The 19,678-nt window shown below is 33.2% G+C and overlaps 1 protein-coding gene across 3 annotated transcripts in view; it reads right to left on the reverse strand.

Moving 5' to 3' along the window:
* The window catches only part of LOC126771728 (uncharacterized), a 159,172-nt gene that overhangs the window by 86,072 nt on the left and 53,422 nt on the right, over positions 1 to 19,678 (reverse strand). For all 3 annotated transcript variants that reach the window (XM_050491779.1, XM_050491780.1, XM_050491781.1), the window contains exon 3: positions 19,624 to 19,669. In XM_050491779.1, the coding sequence (XP_050347736.1) occupies positions 19,624 to 19,669 (46 nt within the window). The remainder of the gene's footprint in view (positions 1 to 19,623; positions 19,670 to 19,678) is intronic.

A 19,678-nucleotide genomic window follows, 5' to 3' on the forward strand; every position in this document is an offset into this window, starting at 1 on the left:
CTATTTGCACCATAAAAATAGTAATATCATGTTAATGGTGTTTTTATTATAAGATTCCAAAAACATATACAAATTTAATAATTGCTACCATATAAATCGTGATCGCGTGGATTGGTGACAAGAATGGTAGCAGCAATTCACCTTTAAACCATAACTCCGATTCTCTGGGCGACAAATGACTATGACAAACTTATTTATAGTAATTTACGTTTACTTATAGTAATATTTGCGTTCATTACCTACACATTTAAAACAAATCGAAGTACAATTAGCAGTTTTATCAACGTCCACTTCAGTAACTATAAAAAAACGAATCTTAAACCTCATTTCTGAACAATATATCCTGCATATACCAGTTCCTGCAACAGGTGCGCAATCCACAACTTACATCTGCGCATGCGCAATTTAATCAGTATACGCATCAGTTAATATAATGAGATATTTCTTAACGAGGAATTACAATGTGGACAACTGTGAGTGCAACCAGTTTTTGTTCAAAAAGGAGATTTTTTTTTAATTTAATATTTTTACAGTTTTTGATGTGAGACATTTATTGGTGCACCTCGGTGTGACCGTCTCGTATGCCGTGACGTCAAACAGCGTGACGTTCTACTCTAGTATATATTTCTTTGCTATTTATTATTAAAATAATAAAAAATAAATAAAGATCATATGTCCCGTGACAATCACCATTTTTTTTACTATCATTTAAGATTCTAAACGTACAATGTATATATTATATATCAGTCCACTTTGTACACCAGTCCCGTGCAAAGTTTCTTTGAAATCGATCGAATCATTTCTGAAATTTTTGATATCGAATTTACTAATTTGTATCTGTTCGAATAAATGACACATTCAATTTAATTAAACAAAACAAGCTATATATGTCAATAATTTACAAAATTTTGTAATTACACAGGACAGGTGGTGTGTGTGTGACGTTTTTATCTTTATAATTAAAATGCTTTGTACGTGTATTCAGATAAGGAGCAGGTATCGGGTAGTTTAATTAAAAATACAGGTATAGCTGCGCCCAAAGAATGCATACCGTAAACATTTCCAATAAATCTTTTAACTTTCTTGATAGTTATTCTTAATTAATAGCACAACAATTTTTATTTATTATATTTAAGGATTAAAAAATATTAAGTTTTGTTGAGAGAGGTAGAGCTCTAGTATCGACACAATCAATACAAAGAATTTTACAAGATAACAATAATCAGCCAAACTGAACAAAGAACTTGATTAAAACTCTTCGAGAACAGAGTTGAAACAAGCGAATGTATCCTGAATGTAAATGTAATTTTATGCAATTATAGACCTTCTTCTAGCCGAGATGGCCCAGTGGTAAGAACGCGTGAATCTTAACCGATGAACTGAATTTTCATGTGTTTGAATTTGTGTTATAATTCATCTCGTGCTTGACGGTGAAGGAAAACATCGTGAGGAAACCTGCATGTGTCTAATTTCACTGAAATTCTGTCACATGTATTCCACCAACCCGCATACCGCTGCTCCACACCGTGGTGGAATAAGCTCCAAAACCTTCACCTCAAAAGGGAGAGGAGGCCTTAGCCCAACAGTGGAACATTTATAGGCTGTTACTGTTACTGTTATAGATCTTTTTACTAGAGTAGTTAGACTTTACTGGTGGTAGAGCTTTGTGTAAGCTTATCTGGGTAGGTACCACCCACTCATCAGATGTTCTACCGCAAAGCAGCAGTACTTGGTATTGGTAATTACAGGCACAAAGGACTTAACATCTTAGTTCCAAAGGTTGGTGGCGCATTGGTGATGTAAGCGATGGTTTACATTTCTTACAATGCCATTGTCTATGAGCGTTGGTGACCACTTACCATTAGTTTTGTTTCAACCTCTCTATAGATGTCTTTAAATTTGTGCGATAGAAGATAATGTTCAACTACATGATCGATTCATGACGATTAACCATTTTCAGCTAAGTCACTGTACTAAATTGTTGCTCACGTTTCTTCAATACAGCATATCCATTATAATTAATAATCTGATAACTAATTATTTTAAAGAAATATTAGATTTACATTTACAATGGAATATATTATTCTTAATATCTAAATCGAATAATATACTCTTATTTGTTATCTTATTAAATATATTTTTGTTATCACGTAGAATATAAGACTTTATTCACAACAGGTGAAGCGACAAACACTAGGTCAAGTATATATGTAAGAAAAAATCTTTTAGTATTATTCTCTGGGTACCTCCATCTTTTAATACACCTTAAAAGCATGCTTGAAGGTGAATCAGGGCATAAAGTTGGCCCATTACATCTTGGTTCTTAAAACATCTTCCATTTCAAGCAAAATTTGTTGAAGTATATTCACATCTTACGTTTTGGTTAAAGCTTTACAATTGTAAGAAATATTTGCATTTCTTTGTTCTGAAACAATGACTGAAATGCTGACAGAAAGATGTACCTTGATGATGGTCTGTAGGTCAACTCCGACGACGGCAGTCATTCTTAAAAGATACTACCCAAGTGTGAAAACATAAGTCCACTATAATTCCTCCCTCTCATAATCCAATGGGACGTCAATCCTACACGATCGGAGAAAGATCAGATAAAGAGCTTCATCGATCCGTTCCGACATTAAGTTCGGACCCGCATCCATAGCCGTATATGCTGGCGACTTGACTTGGCAGCAATAAAACACCATAACAGACAGCTCACTTCCAAGTTCCAAGTCATCAGAGTGGGCTGCGGAACGTCAACCTACTCGATGCAATAAGTGTTTTATCGACCAGATATGGTATAGGAAAATTAATGTCCTACAATGTAAATTGGACGTAAAAACCTATTTACAAGCAGACCGGTTTGTACTTAACTAAAACGAATCAGAATATACATCAATATTTATATTTCGGTTTAGTTACAAAATAAAAATACGAATTCATATATTTGTTTTAGAATTTTTTACTTCACCGGTTTTGTTAGTCTTTACGTCAAATCTTGCAATTGCGATTTTGTATTTCTTTGTGCTTGGGCATAGTTTTGTAATTTGTATTGCTTAATCGGAATTACTATTTCAAAGTATTTGCGTTTTGACCAGTAAATTTTTATGTTTATTTTTAAAATATTCACGATTCAAGTGATTTATTATATACTAGCAAAATCCGGCAGACGTTATATGTGTGTGTATACTAATTGTCATGACGATCGTTTGATTAGTATAGTAGTTTATGTGCTGCAGCGCCATCTAGTGGAGATAAATGGATATAAAAAACCTTCTTTAAATATATGTGTGATCGGTCAAACGGTGTTGAAGTCTATCAAAATCCAACATTATATTTTACACGTAGATGTCTAAAATATATGAAACAAAGTCAACATTGTAAGATAAAATTGTTTTTTTTTTTATTATTATCAACGCAAGAACAGATTACAATCTGCCTCAGACAGATGTCAGGTGACAGCTGCATTGTTATCGGCTAGCGGTTTGTTTGATTGACAGTTCACCTGCCTGTAATATTTTTTGCAATGTTATCGAAACTTGAAAAATTATGACTTTTAACTAGTAAAGAGAATCTCGATACTTAGTTGTTATCAATAGATTCTAATTTTATCTTACAGAATTTTAGTTTAAATGAATCTATATTATTAGAGCCAGTTTTTGTTAAAGTACGCTTTTGATATGTATTTTCATATACTTATTTTGAAATTAAAAAATATTTTTATTATTTTCATTACTACACAATCGACTTCGTACGGACAAAATCAAAGGTAGGAATTGATATTATGAATTATCTATAAAGGGTAAATACTGTTGGTTACTTTTCTGCACCTCAAAGAACGTTTGAATTACAATACATCTTTTTTTTACTATTATTCAATTTAAAATTAATGTATTTATTTGTATATTATATGCTTATTATAAATATATTTTTCATTTCAATTAAGTATATAAGATGACATTTTAATATTGAAAAGGGTATCATAATTCAAAGCAAACACTTATAATATTGAATTTCTTATTTCATACAATTTGTAACACGACTCGTAACAGAGGCGTTGAACACTGAGAAACAAAATTAAAACATTGCTTCCTCTGGTAATACGAAACCGATTTATGGAACTGACGTTCAATAGACCTTATTACTCTATGATAAAGGTCATTTTTCTTTAAAGATTTAAGAACAGATTATGATAGGAAAGAAAGCCAAGTGTACACTATCACGCAAGAAAATAAGTTATTATTATTTTGGATATTATATTTAAAGTATCAACCTGTATAATGTATATATCCCAATGGGTTTCCCCCTTCACTCCTCTCAAGAAGTTCGGAAACTCATTTCATCAAAGCTCATTAATGGACACATGTGGCAGAATTTCATTCAACAAATACAGGTTTCCTCACGATGACCCACAACCTTCGGTTGAAATATACGTGTTGTATCCAGTTAGGGTTGCCAGGTACTAAAATACAAATGGACACGGCATTAAATAAAGCCGGACATTTTGCCTTATAAGTCGGACATATGTTCCTTGAGGCCAGATGTACTTTTCAAAAACCGGTTTTATTCTAAAGTAGAACATAACTTTTACAAAATTCGCCACTGTACACGCTCTTCGAGTGCAGCCTGCGACTGCAGTTAGCCTAACAAAAGCCGGACATATCAGACAAATATACATTTGCTTGGAGTTCGAACACAACCGTAGAGTGAAAAGTGTCCATGACATCTACGTACATCTGGCAACCCTATACCCAATAGATTATATTTGCAATTTTAAATACGAAACCCTTACTAATATTATAAATGCGAAAGTGAGTTTGTTTGTTATGCTTTCACGCCTAAACTACTCAATCGATCATTATTAAATTTTGCATACATGTTGTCAGGGGTACAAAAAAAGACATAGAAAACCTAACATTTCCCCCCTCACACGAGGTCCATCCCTCGGGTGGAAACCGAACTATAAATGCGTCGCAAACAACCAGTAATAAAATTGTATTAAGACGGTTTGTCGTCGTTTTCGTATATCTGCCCTAAGCCCTACAATAGCAATAGAAAGCGGTTACTGTTGTTTTTTTATTTATTGGATTTTTACTTTTTTATTTATTGAATCACGTTAAGTTATGTCAATTTCTAACTGTACAATGGAGTGCAGCCGTTTTTGTAATTCCATAAATAATTACTTTTGGAGCGTATAATTATTTTTACATTCAAATATCTATTAAATGTGTTTAAATTAAATTATGACATTTTAAGGTTTAATAATATCATATAGAAAAGTGGCTAAGATTAAAAAAAAGTATTAAATTTACTTGTGAAAGGTCGATTTTTCGAGAAACTTTTTGAGTTACAACATAAAATATTTTATATTCTTCAATGATAGTTCTTTAAAATTCGATAACGATTTATTTTATATGTATCATCTCTTTTATACGTGACATTGGCATAATATGTTGCGTTCAAATCTTCCCTAGATACATGCTAGAAAAAAAAATCGTGTCTTCACTTCTAGTCAATATCGTTTGACTCGCGAATTGACGTTTGAATTTAGAACAACTACGTGATTAAAAACCTGTACATACGCACACTCCGAAATGGTTAACCAAGCGTGCATTATCAAACGATGATCATGTAACTCACATTAAAAACTCTTTGGTATGGTAAAACGGAAAAAAGAACACAAAAAAAAACTTCCTCATTCAAAACCTTGGTTTTTGTTATTCATGTTAAAACTAACGCGATTCTACAAAAGGCAAAAGCGATAATCTGTCTGTGTGTAAACACCGCAAAAACCCTCACACTTCCACCTGTCGGCGATAAACGCTTTGCTGGAATAGTGATGGGACTTTATGCTCTTATCGATATAATTTGTTTTAATTTTTATTAATTACCTTTTTATTTTTAATTAATATTGAATTTAAATTAGTACATACTGCATCTTTTAAACATAATTTACATCATATTTCAATTGCTACAAAATTATCCTCCGAAGGGGTCGTTTTTGCACCACAAAAGAAGCACTTATAGATATTTCAACTACAAATTACTATTTTATAATAACATGTGTGAAAAATATTAAAATCAGTGTACAAAATGTTCTAGGCATATATGGGTTACCGTAAACACTACAAACACTAATCTTTAACGATACTACTAAATATATATTTATTATGGTTTTCATTATTCATAATTATTTTTACAAAGTGTGTTAAACGAAAAAAACTCTGTTTCTTGAATTTCAAAATAAATACAATAATATAATTTATATATCTTTATAATCTTTATATATATATCCACTTTTTTGATCATGTGCTAGGCGAGAAATCCATCACCCGCATTGTCGGAGATAGCGAAAATAAAGCCATCGATCAAATATCGACCTCGGCTGACATCACGTCCCTAACTCACTAACTTGTTATCATTTCGAGTTTCCGTGACCAATGTTAGTCAGCAAAAACGTGTTACATAACATCGGTCTTAATTTTGAATGCATTAAGGGTTATAATTGTTTGAAATATATTTTATTTGAAGAAATTAATTGTGCTTCCTCCGCAGATCATAAAGTTTATTGTTTAAAGAGAATGTTAGGCTTTTATTTGATAAGCATCCGGTATCACCCTTTGTCTTCAATGTTGTATTTAGAAGGTTATGTGTATGTATATTTAACTTTACCAATCAAATTGACAACAACGGTACAATGTTGGTGTCTTCAAATCCAGAGTAAACAAGTTTCTTCTAACTAAGCCTGCTATATCCTAGACCGTGTCAGTGCTTAACATGAGGCAAGTCAACGGTCAAACGCTGGCCTATTAAGTGTTAAAAAAGATATCGTCTGTAAAAAAAAGATTAACAAACAATAAATATTACTCAACCCAAGATTATTACAAAATAGCAAGGTAACTCAAAGCTTTTTTGTCATGTTCTTGTTGATATTCTGATAGGATATATGAATTGATTTGGTTAACATAACTTTGTATTTAAAATGTTTGAATGAGTAACTACTGCGTTTCTTTCCGTTTCTTTGTAGAATCTACATTCCGAACTCGTTCTAGCTATACATTAATATGATCCTATAAATGACGATCCAAAAGTGCTTGTCAAAGTCTTCTTTAATGTATATTTCGATTCGATTTGTTTTTAATCAAGTAAAATATATAAAATAAAACGTTTAAATATTTTATACAGTAAATTCACAATTAAGTAATTTTATAATTTTTATGTATTCAATTAACGAAATGTTATTTGTACTTTTAATTTTCTTAAGCGGTAATATATTTATATATATAATTTTTAGTGGAAAAGTAATTAGTGCATCATATACTTATATACACTTGATTGTAGCACATATTAAGACATTTCTATGTATTACTTTCTAAGTATTCTGAATACACTCCAGTTTAAAGCCTAATTTATCACAAAAGAAAACAAACGAAGCGTTTGAAGCCGTATGTTAACTTTCCCTTGGTCTTATTGTTTTGTTTCTTAGAATATATCTTATGCATAAACAGACATTGATAATCGCATAATTTTTTTTTTGGATGAGGTAGATATCACACTGAAGCACACGCTATGAGATGGACTATTTATATAAAAAGTTACAATGTGTGAATATGGTAATTTTTTATTAGGTATTAGACTGGCAAGTGGACCGCCGATGGTCACCGCTAATAGATATTGGTATTGTAAGAAATATTAATTACCCCTTAATTCGCCAAAGCACCACCAACCTTGGAAGCTAAGATGGAATAAGGGACATAAGCCTTGTGCATGGAGTTGAGTGTAACTCCAGGCACAAAGGCTTGAGCCACTGGGCTCAACCTTTAAACCGGAACACAGCAATACTAATTAGTATAGCTTGGCGGTAGAATATATGATGAGTGGCTGGTACCTTCCTAAGTGGGTTAGGATACACATGTGGTACAATTTCGTACAAATAAGTTTTCACACGCAGCTTTCCTTCACCGATCACGAGATGAATTACAAATACAAATTAAGCACGTGAAACTCAATGGTTAAGATTCATGTATTCCAGTCATATGACGGATTGTCTGTCTGACATATCAATGCGCAGCCCAAACGGGTTCCCTTTACAGTAAATTAGCAATAAGGAAAGGTTTTTGAAAATTTAACCCCTAAAGGGGATGAATGTTTGTATAAAAATCCTTCATTTTTGAAATAATTAATGTTATGGAAATTTTTATTTAGCTATTCTAAAATTTGACGCAAGCGATGCTTCGAGTAGAGCGCTATTATATATTATAATGTATCTCATATGAAATATTTACAAAAAAAAAAGTTTTAGAAAAATGTCGGGTGCTCAATGGACGCGATTAGCACAGGACCGGGAGAATTCGCGCGCCCGTGAGACCTATGTCCAGTAGTGGATTAATGTGGGCTGAATATGATGATGATGAAAAAATGTATTTAATATACTTGGGTATGTACATTAAAGAGTTGAACATGATTACCATTGCATAATGTTAAGACTTCAATAAATATAGTTAAAATATAGGTTTAAATATATCGTGGTTTTCGTCACGTACAATTAATTCGTCTTTAAATTAAGTTTTGTGTTCCCACAGAATGAAATGAAAAAAACATTATTTATTTAACAATTTTGTTATTAAAATGTAGCTAAATTGGTCTCGCCGCATTTTTCGGTTAATTCATTAAAATTATTTGTTCGTTCCGACTTCCTACCTAATTTACTTTATAAAATCACTAGCTGTTCCGCGCAGTTTCATTCGTCTTAAACATTACTGTTCCATTCCCTTAGGTCGTACCCGTAAAGTGATCTTTTATAGTCTATTGCTTTTCTCAATAAACGGTCTATCTAAAGCAATTTTGTCATATCAGATTCTGAGAACAATCTTATAGATATAATATGCCCTAAGTTACTTGAATAGAACTCATGATTAGTTTTTTTGGGCTGAATCTGTTCCATGACCATTAAGCAATTCATAGCTGTTACAAGACCTACTTAATTAATACATCCTATACAGATAATGTTTCTTAGATCACATAATAAACTAGACAAAGAGATCATTTAGAAGCGGTCACCGCACTGTAATTAAATACAAATACTTCAATTTATCTCCCTCTTATAAATGCTTTATCATCCATTTAAAATATTCCTGTCCCTCTCTAAAATTGTAATCGAACACGTAAAATTTAATTACATAAGATTAAACAGTAACATCTCTATTTTTTTTTAATTAAAAGGTAAGATAAATGGGCACCTGATAATCAAATTAATCCTTACGTGCACCGGTTTCAATGGTAACGATGATATAAGTCTCTTATAAAGAGTACCGACTCAAATCACTATTTACATTTTTTATTGGTATGTAATGAACTTGCCCAGGTTTCTATTACTATTCAAAGAGGCAGATGAAAATTATATAAAATAATAATATTTAGATTTAAAAGCAGGTTTTTTTGAAACAATTAGTTTTATTCGTGTAGTATTCACAAATATATGAACTAATTAAAAGTGACCTGTCCTGCAGTTGAGGGAATAGCATGAAAACTATGGACTAGAACAAATTCGTTTGCTCTGAAGCTTAGAAACTGTGTTCCCAAGCCTTTGTGATAGTCGTATATACCGTTAGACATGTGCTCGACATCTCGTAACCTCGGCTACGTTTTAATCAGAATGGTTGTTAAAATCGGTTTTATGAAATTGAGTAGTGTAAGTAGAATCACAGTCAAATTCCTGCAAACATTGATTTATTTTGGTGACCAAATAATTTGTTGACCAAACAATTAAACAATTTTGGTGACCAAACAATTAGTTAATATGAATATTAAAAAAATAAAAAAATAAAGATTTATAGAGAGAGAGAATTATTTAACCGTATGTCATATCTCGAGTTAGTAACCATTACAGTAACAGCCTGTTCATGTCCCACTGCTGGGCTAAGGCCTCCTCTCCCTTTTGAGGAGAAGGTTGTGGAGCTTATTCCACCACGCTGCTCCAATGCGGGTTGGTAGAATACACATGTGGCAGAATTTCAATGAAATTAGACACATGCCGGTTTCCTCACGATGTTTTCCTTCACCGTTAAGCACGAGATGAATTATAATCACAAATTAAGCACATGAAAATACAGTGGTGCTTGCCCGGGTTTGAACCCACGATCATCGGATAAGATTCACGCGTTCTAACCACTGGGCCATCTCGGCTTAGTAGGTAGGGGGTCTTGGTCTCCCCGGTAAGTCGTATATACGTGTCAAAACGTATATACGACATGAGATGATTTCACTTTGACCAAGTAACCATTAAATGAATAAAAAATAATCTTGGCATATATGACACATTCCTAACCTGAAAGTCATTTTTATAGCATCGTTGATCTATGAAATTAAATCACTGAGGTATAAGCTTGAAGCCACTGTAACTACAGGCACAAAGGACATAACATCTTAGTTCCCAGGGTTTGAATATTGGTGATGTAAGGAACGGTTAATATTCACAGCGCAATGTATGTGAGCAGTCATAAATTACCATCAGGTAGCCCATTTATTTGCTCGTCCGCCTACCAATTTTATAAAAAAAAAAGATAAGAAGTTATCCACTAAGCTACACTTTACACCACTAAGATTCACCCTGCTAAGTAATTTTAAAAAACGAGATATAAACATTATGATATAATCAGTATCAAAGCAATCTTTTCGTCCGTACTGCTAATACATTTTACCGCACGCCTCGAATTTTTTTATGGGTTTATTAAAATGTCTCTTAATATCTGTCGAAGGCACACGAAATTGCTATGAATGTTACTGGCAATTCTTGTTTATAGATAATGCTTATAATTAATATGATATTTATTTTCATAATGTCTAAAATGTATAAATTATCTAAAGTAACAAGTATTTTATATACATATAATAATTGTACAAGGTAAGGGTCCATTGAGCAGTTTTTAACAAAAGATTACAACAATCATGTCTGTTATTTTACAGAACAGCGCTTTCAAGTTTTATTCGGATAATTAGTTGTTTTTGGATATTTTTTGTCTTTTACTAATGTTTAATTTAATATCGGTCTATGGAAGAAATATGAAATCTTTACTACACTATCGACTAATATGCGTTTTTATAAGTTTAATAAAAGTAAATTAAATAGTGGATATATATACCAATATAATGTATTATATTAAACACATAATAATAACATTTAAAAACCAAATCAAAAAACCACAAAAGCGAACCAAATCACTATAAATCACTCGCGACACGCAATAAATACAAAATTCATAGAAAACAAACAGCACATTTGACAGATTTATAGAACAAAAATAACATATCCACGCGCACCTCAAGCGATCACGGATTCTTTAACTGTGATGTCACTGACACTTCTTAGGAACGACTATTTCGAGCGTAGTTTCATTTGCAATTGACGATGTGACAAAACAAAAATCAAACAAGCAGACCAGATCAGAAAAGACCGAAGGACAGTTGTTATAATAAGTAGCCCATGTCCTTTCACGGCGTTCAAGCTAGCTTCATACGAAATTTCATCGAAATCGATTCAGTGGGTTAGCCTTGAAAGCGTAACAGATAGACAGAGTTACTTTCGCATTTATGATATTAGCATAGATTGTATAGATGTTATACATTTCTAAAGATATTAATGTTTATTCTAAAAACATTAAATTTGCATCATCATACTAATCAATGAGATAATCTATTTTAATTTACAACGCGAAATGTCAAGATCGAATTGGTTATATAAAGACGTTATACGTGCGTTAGCTGTTTTATTTATATAAAATATAAACTCTCTCCTTAGGTCGCAATAGCCCGGATGCTATATGGAAGTGTACACTTTCGTGCCTCGGACAGCACTTAGAAGTCGATTATACAGCATTTCTACAGAGCAGGATGCATATATGTGCTTTCCGAGGCACGGGAGTGTAAGCACTTCCAGAGTCCAGACTGCTAATATGCTTCGACAATAATGTATAATTACTAAAAATAATGTCTTACTGACTTTTAAAGGGCCTCTCATTCACGATTCAACACGAAATATTGCGCAAAATAAAAAAAATGCTATAATACCTTTCCCAGGCCAGTCGTGAGCTGTATAAAATTATGTATATTTAATTTATTAATACTATATGGCTTTACTAACCACAGAGCATAACCGTTTGATAGTCAAATAGTCGTGTATAACGGTTCTTAGTATTGTATCAGAACAAACAATTTTGTCTCCTTTCTCACGGTGCCGGTGATCGTGACTTATTATCGAAGGTTCTGGACGCTTTTAGTCTGTTTGTCTATCGTGGGTGGAGGCACTGAGACAATAGTCCGATGGAACCTTGCTGCATTATTTGCCGAGTGTAATTCGTTGGTTTTCTTTTATAACAATAGAGTGAGTTTATTTTAGAGTTAATTTGAAAAGGTTTTTAGATATATTTAGCTACTAATTTACGGTAAGTGGAGTCTATTAAGTAAATTTGAGCTAAATTAAAATTCATTAAGAGTTTTATGCGCATTTAAAATGGAAAATATGTTTTTTTGCGCGGAACGTAACGGTTGCCAAGCTCTCTCTAAATTAAAAAAATATAATATATGATTAAAAATATATTATTTTCACCTTCTAACTAATTCAAGAAGGTATAGGGAAATATAAGAATATACACCAGATTTTCACAGATGGTCACGAAGAAGAAACATGTAACCCCCAGACTAATCAATCGTGATTTGAGATAAAGTTTGTTGTTTTTAAAATTAAAAATAATAATAAAAATATATATTTATTTGAGTACCGAAATTAAACAAAAACTTATCATTTCATTAATATATACAACCAGTAGAACGGTGACTAATAATACCAACGTGGTTTCTACAGTTGTAAAAGAAAGGTGACGCCGTCGCACTCACAGCTGCATACAGCAGGGTATACTTAAATACTCATTACTATTGGTGAGCGGAAGCTGGCCCATCACTTGTCAACGTACAAGTAATGTGGATGGAAGTTTGATTCCATTTGAAACTAGTTACGAGATTATAAAATGAGATAAATTGATTTGAGTATGACAGTCGATAGTAATCTGATTTGATTATATTGTTCTTAATACGTTGGTGTTTAGTGATGTCACATGAGCTTTACGAATGTGTATATAACAAACTCACTCACATACAATTGGGAATTAAGGGTCCGTTCACACAGACCGGCTCGGAGAGGAGAGCAGATTTTTATCACGTTGGAAACAGTGTTTTGAGTGATTGTAGTAAAGTTTATTTTTGCATTTGCACCTTTTTTGTCATTAAAAATGCCTGAACGCGCTTCGTGTGAAGTAATAAAAGGAGCCGACCGGCTCCGCTTGCGTGCTCTTTCTCGCTCGCACCCGCTTTCAGATCTCTTCCAGCCGGTCGATGTGAAATAGTTGGCGGCTCCGCTCCGGCCAATTCCAAGCGTATACGACCCGGTCTGTGTGAAAAGAAAAAAGCAGGCCGATGCTCTCCGAGCCGGTCTGTGTGAACGGACCCTAAGATGTTATGTCCTTTGTGAGGTTGGTAGAGCATTGGCGATGTAAGCGATGGTTAATATTTCTTAGTGTCGATGTTAATGAGCGGTGGTGACTTATCATCAGGTGGCCCATTTGCTCGTCCGTCCACCTATTCTATAAGAAAAATCTTTTCAAACTAGAACACAACAATACTAAGAATTGCTGTTTTGATGGTAGAATATCTAATAGGTACCACACCTACCTAGATTGGCTTGCATAAAGTCCTACCACTAAGTAATCTTTATTTAAGTATTTTTTTCTTTTTTCTTGTAGTCACGCTACCATTAGTTCGTCTTGTGGATTCAACGGAAACCTAGCAGTCAAAAATAAGCGAATGCGTAGATTCATTACTATTTATAATTCAATGTATAATATTGCATGAAAAACGAATTTCACGATTTTGTTACCAGTTGGTTAAAAGGTTGTTTTAGTTCCGTTTTAAGAAAAAGGTTGCTTTTTTGTTTTTAACCCACGACCTTCATCTCGGATTCACGTATTCTAAGCACTGCGCTATCTCAGCTATGTTTAAGTAAAACAAAATTTGGATAGTTCAATGTTTACATTTAGGTTTAAGCTAAAACGCTAGTCCATTTCACCGTTCAGTGGTTTTGCGCTAACTTAGGAGTAGACGCCTGGGACACGAGGGCCAATTCTCTTGTATATAACCTTTATGACGCTGTTGACTGCAAGATTGACTGCATAATTTCAATGGATCTCAACGCTTAAAGGCAACTGATGTTAAATGAGAAATTGAAGTCAGCTTAATACCAGGATACTTCGCAAGATAGAGTATACACTACAACTTGATTTAATAATAAAGACACTGCGACAGTTTCGATACAATAATACAAACTATACACAATGTTATCTTGTATCAAAAATAAAGCAAAGTAAAGGAATATACACTGATTCTGATAAAACGTGCAGGAAGAGGCTGCGATTAAGTTCTTTATTTTCTATCTTAAGTTTGATACTAAACTTATGAACAAGCAAAACTCATGGAGAAAACAACGTATTTAAAGCGTGTTTCGATCGGCTTATCTTAGATGGATAAAACGGAAGGACGGATAAAGCTTTAGGCCTTTTTTAAATTAAAAAACTAAAAGAATATTTAATGAGGGTTTTTGTGTTATTTTATAGTTTCTTTTGGTTTAATATATTTGTTTTTATAAATATCATCATTTTGATAGTGCCATCATAAGGGGAGCTGACCGAATATTGCGGGTTCAAATCCTGGAAAACTCTGGTAAGGAAATTCAGACAGATGCATATCCATTTACCCGCATTGGTGTAGCGAGGAGAAATAATCACCAAACCTTCTCCGCAAGAGGAGAAAAGTCCTTTGAGTTTGTTTGTCATTTACTATCAAATACTATAGTCTTACTGGTTAGAACTAGATTAAATAACTTCAAACCGAAAAAAACTATCGTAATAAGATCACAATTAGTTAAATACATATTACGTTTCCAATATTAAATCATATTATCTTCGAATGACAATTATATGGTCTTATTAATATTATAAGAAGAGATACAAAGAGCTTAAGTAATATAGACAATTTTTTCCTCATTTTGCCAATATTTCACACGGAAAGTAATTTTCCTGGACGCATGATCTATCAGAATATTCATTATATACCTTTATTGAATCACGCAATGAGGAATAAGGTAAAAGCTCCTTATTATTTAGTCTTCCAAATATTTATTTACGAGCCCCTCGTTACCGTGGGCGTTGCTAATGATAGTATAATTTTTAGTCCCAGGGATTTGGTAAGGGCTTCCTGGGTTTCATTACATTTGGATAAAAAGTATCGTATATGCTGAAGGTATGAGTTATCGGGTTTCTTTATTTTCAATTTGAAGGTTATTAATAAAAAAATGGAATACAGACAGAGATACTCAGCGGTAAGTTGTCACCTTCGCTGATAGACTAAGGCACCGTAACAATATTATACGATTCCATACTTCGGCAAGGCTGCCAAGCATGTTTTTTTTAATATAGAATAGGAAGGCGGACGAGCATATGAGCCGCCTGATGGTAAGTGGTCACCTACACCCATAGACATTGGCATTGTAAGAAATGTTAACCATCGCTTACATCACCAATGCGCTACCAACCTTGGGAACTATGATGTAATGTCCCTTGTGCCTGTAATTACACTGGCTCACTCAATGTGAACTGACTTAACCGAAAAAAGTAGGCTGAAAACCGAGCAAGCAACACTGAATTTTCATGTGCTTAAAAACATGAGTAAGCATGTACATCTTTGCCGAATGAAATCCTGACACATTAACAAAGGTATCCTGGTAAGGCTGGAGAAGCGTGGTGCAATAAGCTCCAAGTCTTGGTTAATAAAGGAGAGGAGGACTTTGCCCAGCAGTGGGAAATATATACAGACTCTTAAAGTGGGTCAGGATATAACTTGTGTATATAATCACTCTGGCTCATTTCAAATCGGAATACAGTGATACAATTGTGGTACTAGACGATAGAACTTTTAATGATTGATCTACCAAGAGTTAACACAAAAACCTTCGATCGGAAGGACAGCTTTTACTTTTGTTTCAAAATCTTCATACATTATATATACAATTTTAACATTACACAGGATAGTTACACGTACGAGTAATTAAAATACGTCGCCATATTTATGAAATTTCTTTTTATATCAACCGGTTCTGAAAAGCCATACAGACCACATTCTTGATTTTTGCATTCACTTGTATATTATTTAACTTAATGAATAGTATTAAAATGAATGAAACTCTTTTATATAACTTGGTCAATCCATGACACAGACAGACAAGAACGAACTTCATTTTATATTAGTGTAGCCAGCTTAATGCATGTAACGACCTCGCCAAAATCTTTTAATTTGTTTTGGCTTTAGTATATAAGCGCAATATATATATTTTTCGTCATGACTATAACGGAGACGGGTATTAAACCGATTTAATGTAAGTGTCTAGAAGAACCTAGTGGATTTATGAGTAGAAACGTCTGGAGTCTAGACACTGCCGGTGTATCGGATACATATTAATTTTGATGTGAAAACTAAATCTTAGAATATGATGTATTTTTTAAACGTCTATTATAAACCGTAGACAGATATATTTTTAAAAATATTATCTATTATAATTGATTAAATGATATTAATGATACGCTTTTTTCTAAAGCCGAGATGGCCCAGTGGTTAGAACGCGTGAATCTTAACCGATGATCGTGCTTTCAAAACCCGGGCAAGCACCACTGAATTTTCATGTGTTTAATTTGTTTTTATAATTCATCTCGTGCTTGACGGTGAAGGAAAAAATCGTGAGGAAATTTGCATGTGTCTAATTTCACTGAAATTCTGCCACATCCTCCATTCCTGCCACAAGCTCCAAAACCTTATCCTCAAAAAAAGGAGAGGAGGCTTTAGCTCAGCAGTGGGACATTCACAGGCTGTACTGCTTTGTCTAAAACATACGTGGATGTAACTTCAAAGTTACCGCCTATGGTTTACAAAATAATTCCATAAATATTTTCAATAGCAACACAATATAATATTATAATATTTAACGTAAGACATTTACATTTAAAATATATTAAATAAACAATTCAAACGTGCTTATAGCAGCGTGCAACAGTAATGACATTAGGGATACAACATCACGCTCACCTTGGTCTTACTGAGAAACACGCATTAATGTTGAATGAGATCACGTCACTAAATAGGAACCAGTTATAAAAATATATCATCAAGGATGACGTTGTATAGTCTAAAAATTCAAATTTGGAACGGTATAAGAAAGGTAAGCTATCGTTTTGGCACTGCCAAATGCGTCAAGATAGGATGAAAAAAAACTGTCGACAGAGAATTTATGTTATGAGTAGGTGGACCAGTGGCTAAACGTGCAAGCACTAGAGTTTTCAAGTGCTTATAACTCAACTCAAATTGGCGGTGAAGGAAAACATCGTAATAAAATCTACACGTGTCTGATGAAAATTTGCCATATGTGTATCCAATAACCTACATTGGCACAGTGTAGTGACATATGGTCCAAAGCTTCTCTTCAAAAGGACTTAGCCCAGCAGTGGCAGATTTGAAGGCAATTACTTAAGTTATGAAGCTTTATTAAGGTCCAATTTGTAAGACTGCCATATAATTCGAGATAAAACTCATCCTACTTATAACATCACAACTAGATGATAATGTTTTCCTGAGCATTTTCGATCACAGCGGCGGCGAAACTAACCAACTGTGCGGGACGATATTTTTTTAAATATTGTTTTAATGCTGTATTAATTACGCTAAAATATAAATTAATTGAAATGCACTCTCTATTCTTTTACTATGATAATCCAAATAATAGTAACAGTGGTGAACAAGTCCTAACAAATCCGACTAACATTTGATCTCCTCAAAAGTTACAAAATAAATACGGAAATAAATAGTTATAGTGGATAAAGAGAGTGTCTCGTTTGTTGGCAACGCATTGCCGGTTTAGGTCTAGCCAAATTATTCCAATGTATATGGGCAGAGGTCGTTCACATGCGCGCGTTCCTGGTCGCCATTAAGATATCACTAAATACCCTTTGGAGTACATCCAATTTCCTTTAATTATAATTTAATTAAAGAGCACAGCCAGCTCTTTAGAGCCACCTTTGTTTTCTTCCCATAGATTTTTTCTGGAAGTATGCCATGCTCTGCTTAGTGATAATATACTTCGATATAATGTTCCAATTTAAATTGGTTACACGATTTTATCTATTATTACAATCTGACATTCGGTTTAACATTTATTTCTTATAAAAAATACAAAAAATCACTTTAAATGAGAAATTACTTACATACAGTAGGATACAGTCAAACTTAGAACAGTTAGAAACTAAAAACAGATGATGGTAGTAATAGAAAAAAATAATATATACTATTCGCATTAGCATATTGATCCATGCGGGAAGTTGAACCGTTGAAGGTGACACTGCATCTACAACAGACAACCCTCGCACTCTCATTACAGGTTTATTTGAATGTTTCAATATGACGTCATGTTAACAAAATAAAAAAAACTCTCACGAAAGGCAGAAATTGTAATTAATATGGCATAAATTCAAGCAGGCTCTTACAAGAGCTTTAAAATTAAAGAAGAAAATGTTACAAAAAACATTTTTGTATTTTGAATTTTATATTCAGCTTGTATAATAAACAAAACAAACAAATATTAACTCCACACTTATTTGTCATTTATATTTAATATATATAACCAATATGCTTTATCCTTACTAATATTATAAATACGAAAGCAACTCAGTCTGTCTGTTAAAATTTCACGACTAAACCATTAAACCAATAATGACATTTGCCACCAACCTTGATAATAAGCTTGAATAAAGACTTCGGTTACTTTTATACCTAACATCTACCTAAACCCCCCCCCCCCCTAACACACGAGCGAAAACTACTAGAAGAGTTAACGCAAACTTACAATAGGCAGATTAACATTATTTTTCTTTTATCCGGCTTGCTATGGTATCAAAAGCACTTCAACCATTAAAAATAATTTTATGCCATTGCTAACGAACATACAGTTCAACAGGATAATACCATTGACGCGGATTAAATTTCCGTACTACCTAGCTATGTGTAGTAAACAAAACGTACGTCCGCCTGAGATTTAACGGTATAAGGATTTAGGGGTCTTTGCTTATCACCTAAACTTAGAGAACCCTTCGTTTAACATTAATCGTGGATTAGACACGTAGGGTAGATCAAAGATTTGATCCTACACAATAACCTTTATTCCTATAGGCACAAGAGCTATAGTTATCTGATGTCTGCCCGTATATTAAGGTGACAGATTGCGTTTTTTTTTATCGTAACTTGAACTCTACGAGTTTGATAATAAAAGCGATTTGTTGATAAAAAATTTCTATAAATTTGTTAGGAGACTTTTATTACTTTCTGCACTATTTGTTTTGTTAACGTATTTATTTGACAATGTAAATAATGGTTAATACCTTTAATAGTAGCAATGTATGGTCAGAAGAAAAAGTTCATTCAGTAGTTATTTTATCATATCTCGATCTTTATGTACAAAAAAATATTATAAACGAAACATACCTGCTACTGGAGACAGCTTTCTCATGACACACCATCGCGATTTCCACTGAAAAAG

This window comes from Nymphalis io, chromosome 11 (assembly GCF_905147045.1).
Source record: "Nymphalis io chromosome 11, ilAglIoxx1.1, whole genome shotgun sequence".
NCBI lineage: Eukaryota > Metazoa > Arthropoda > Insecta > Lepidoptera > Nymphalidae > Nymphalis > Nymphalis io.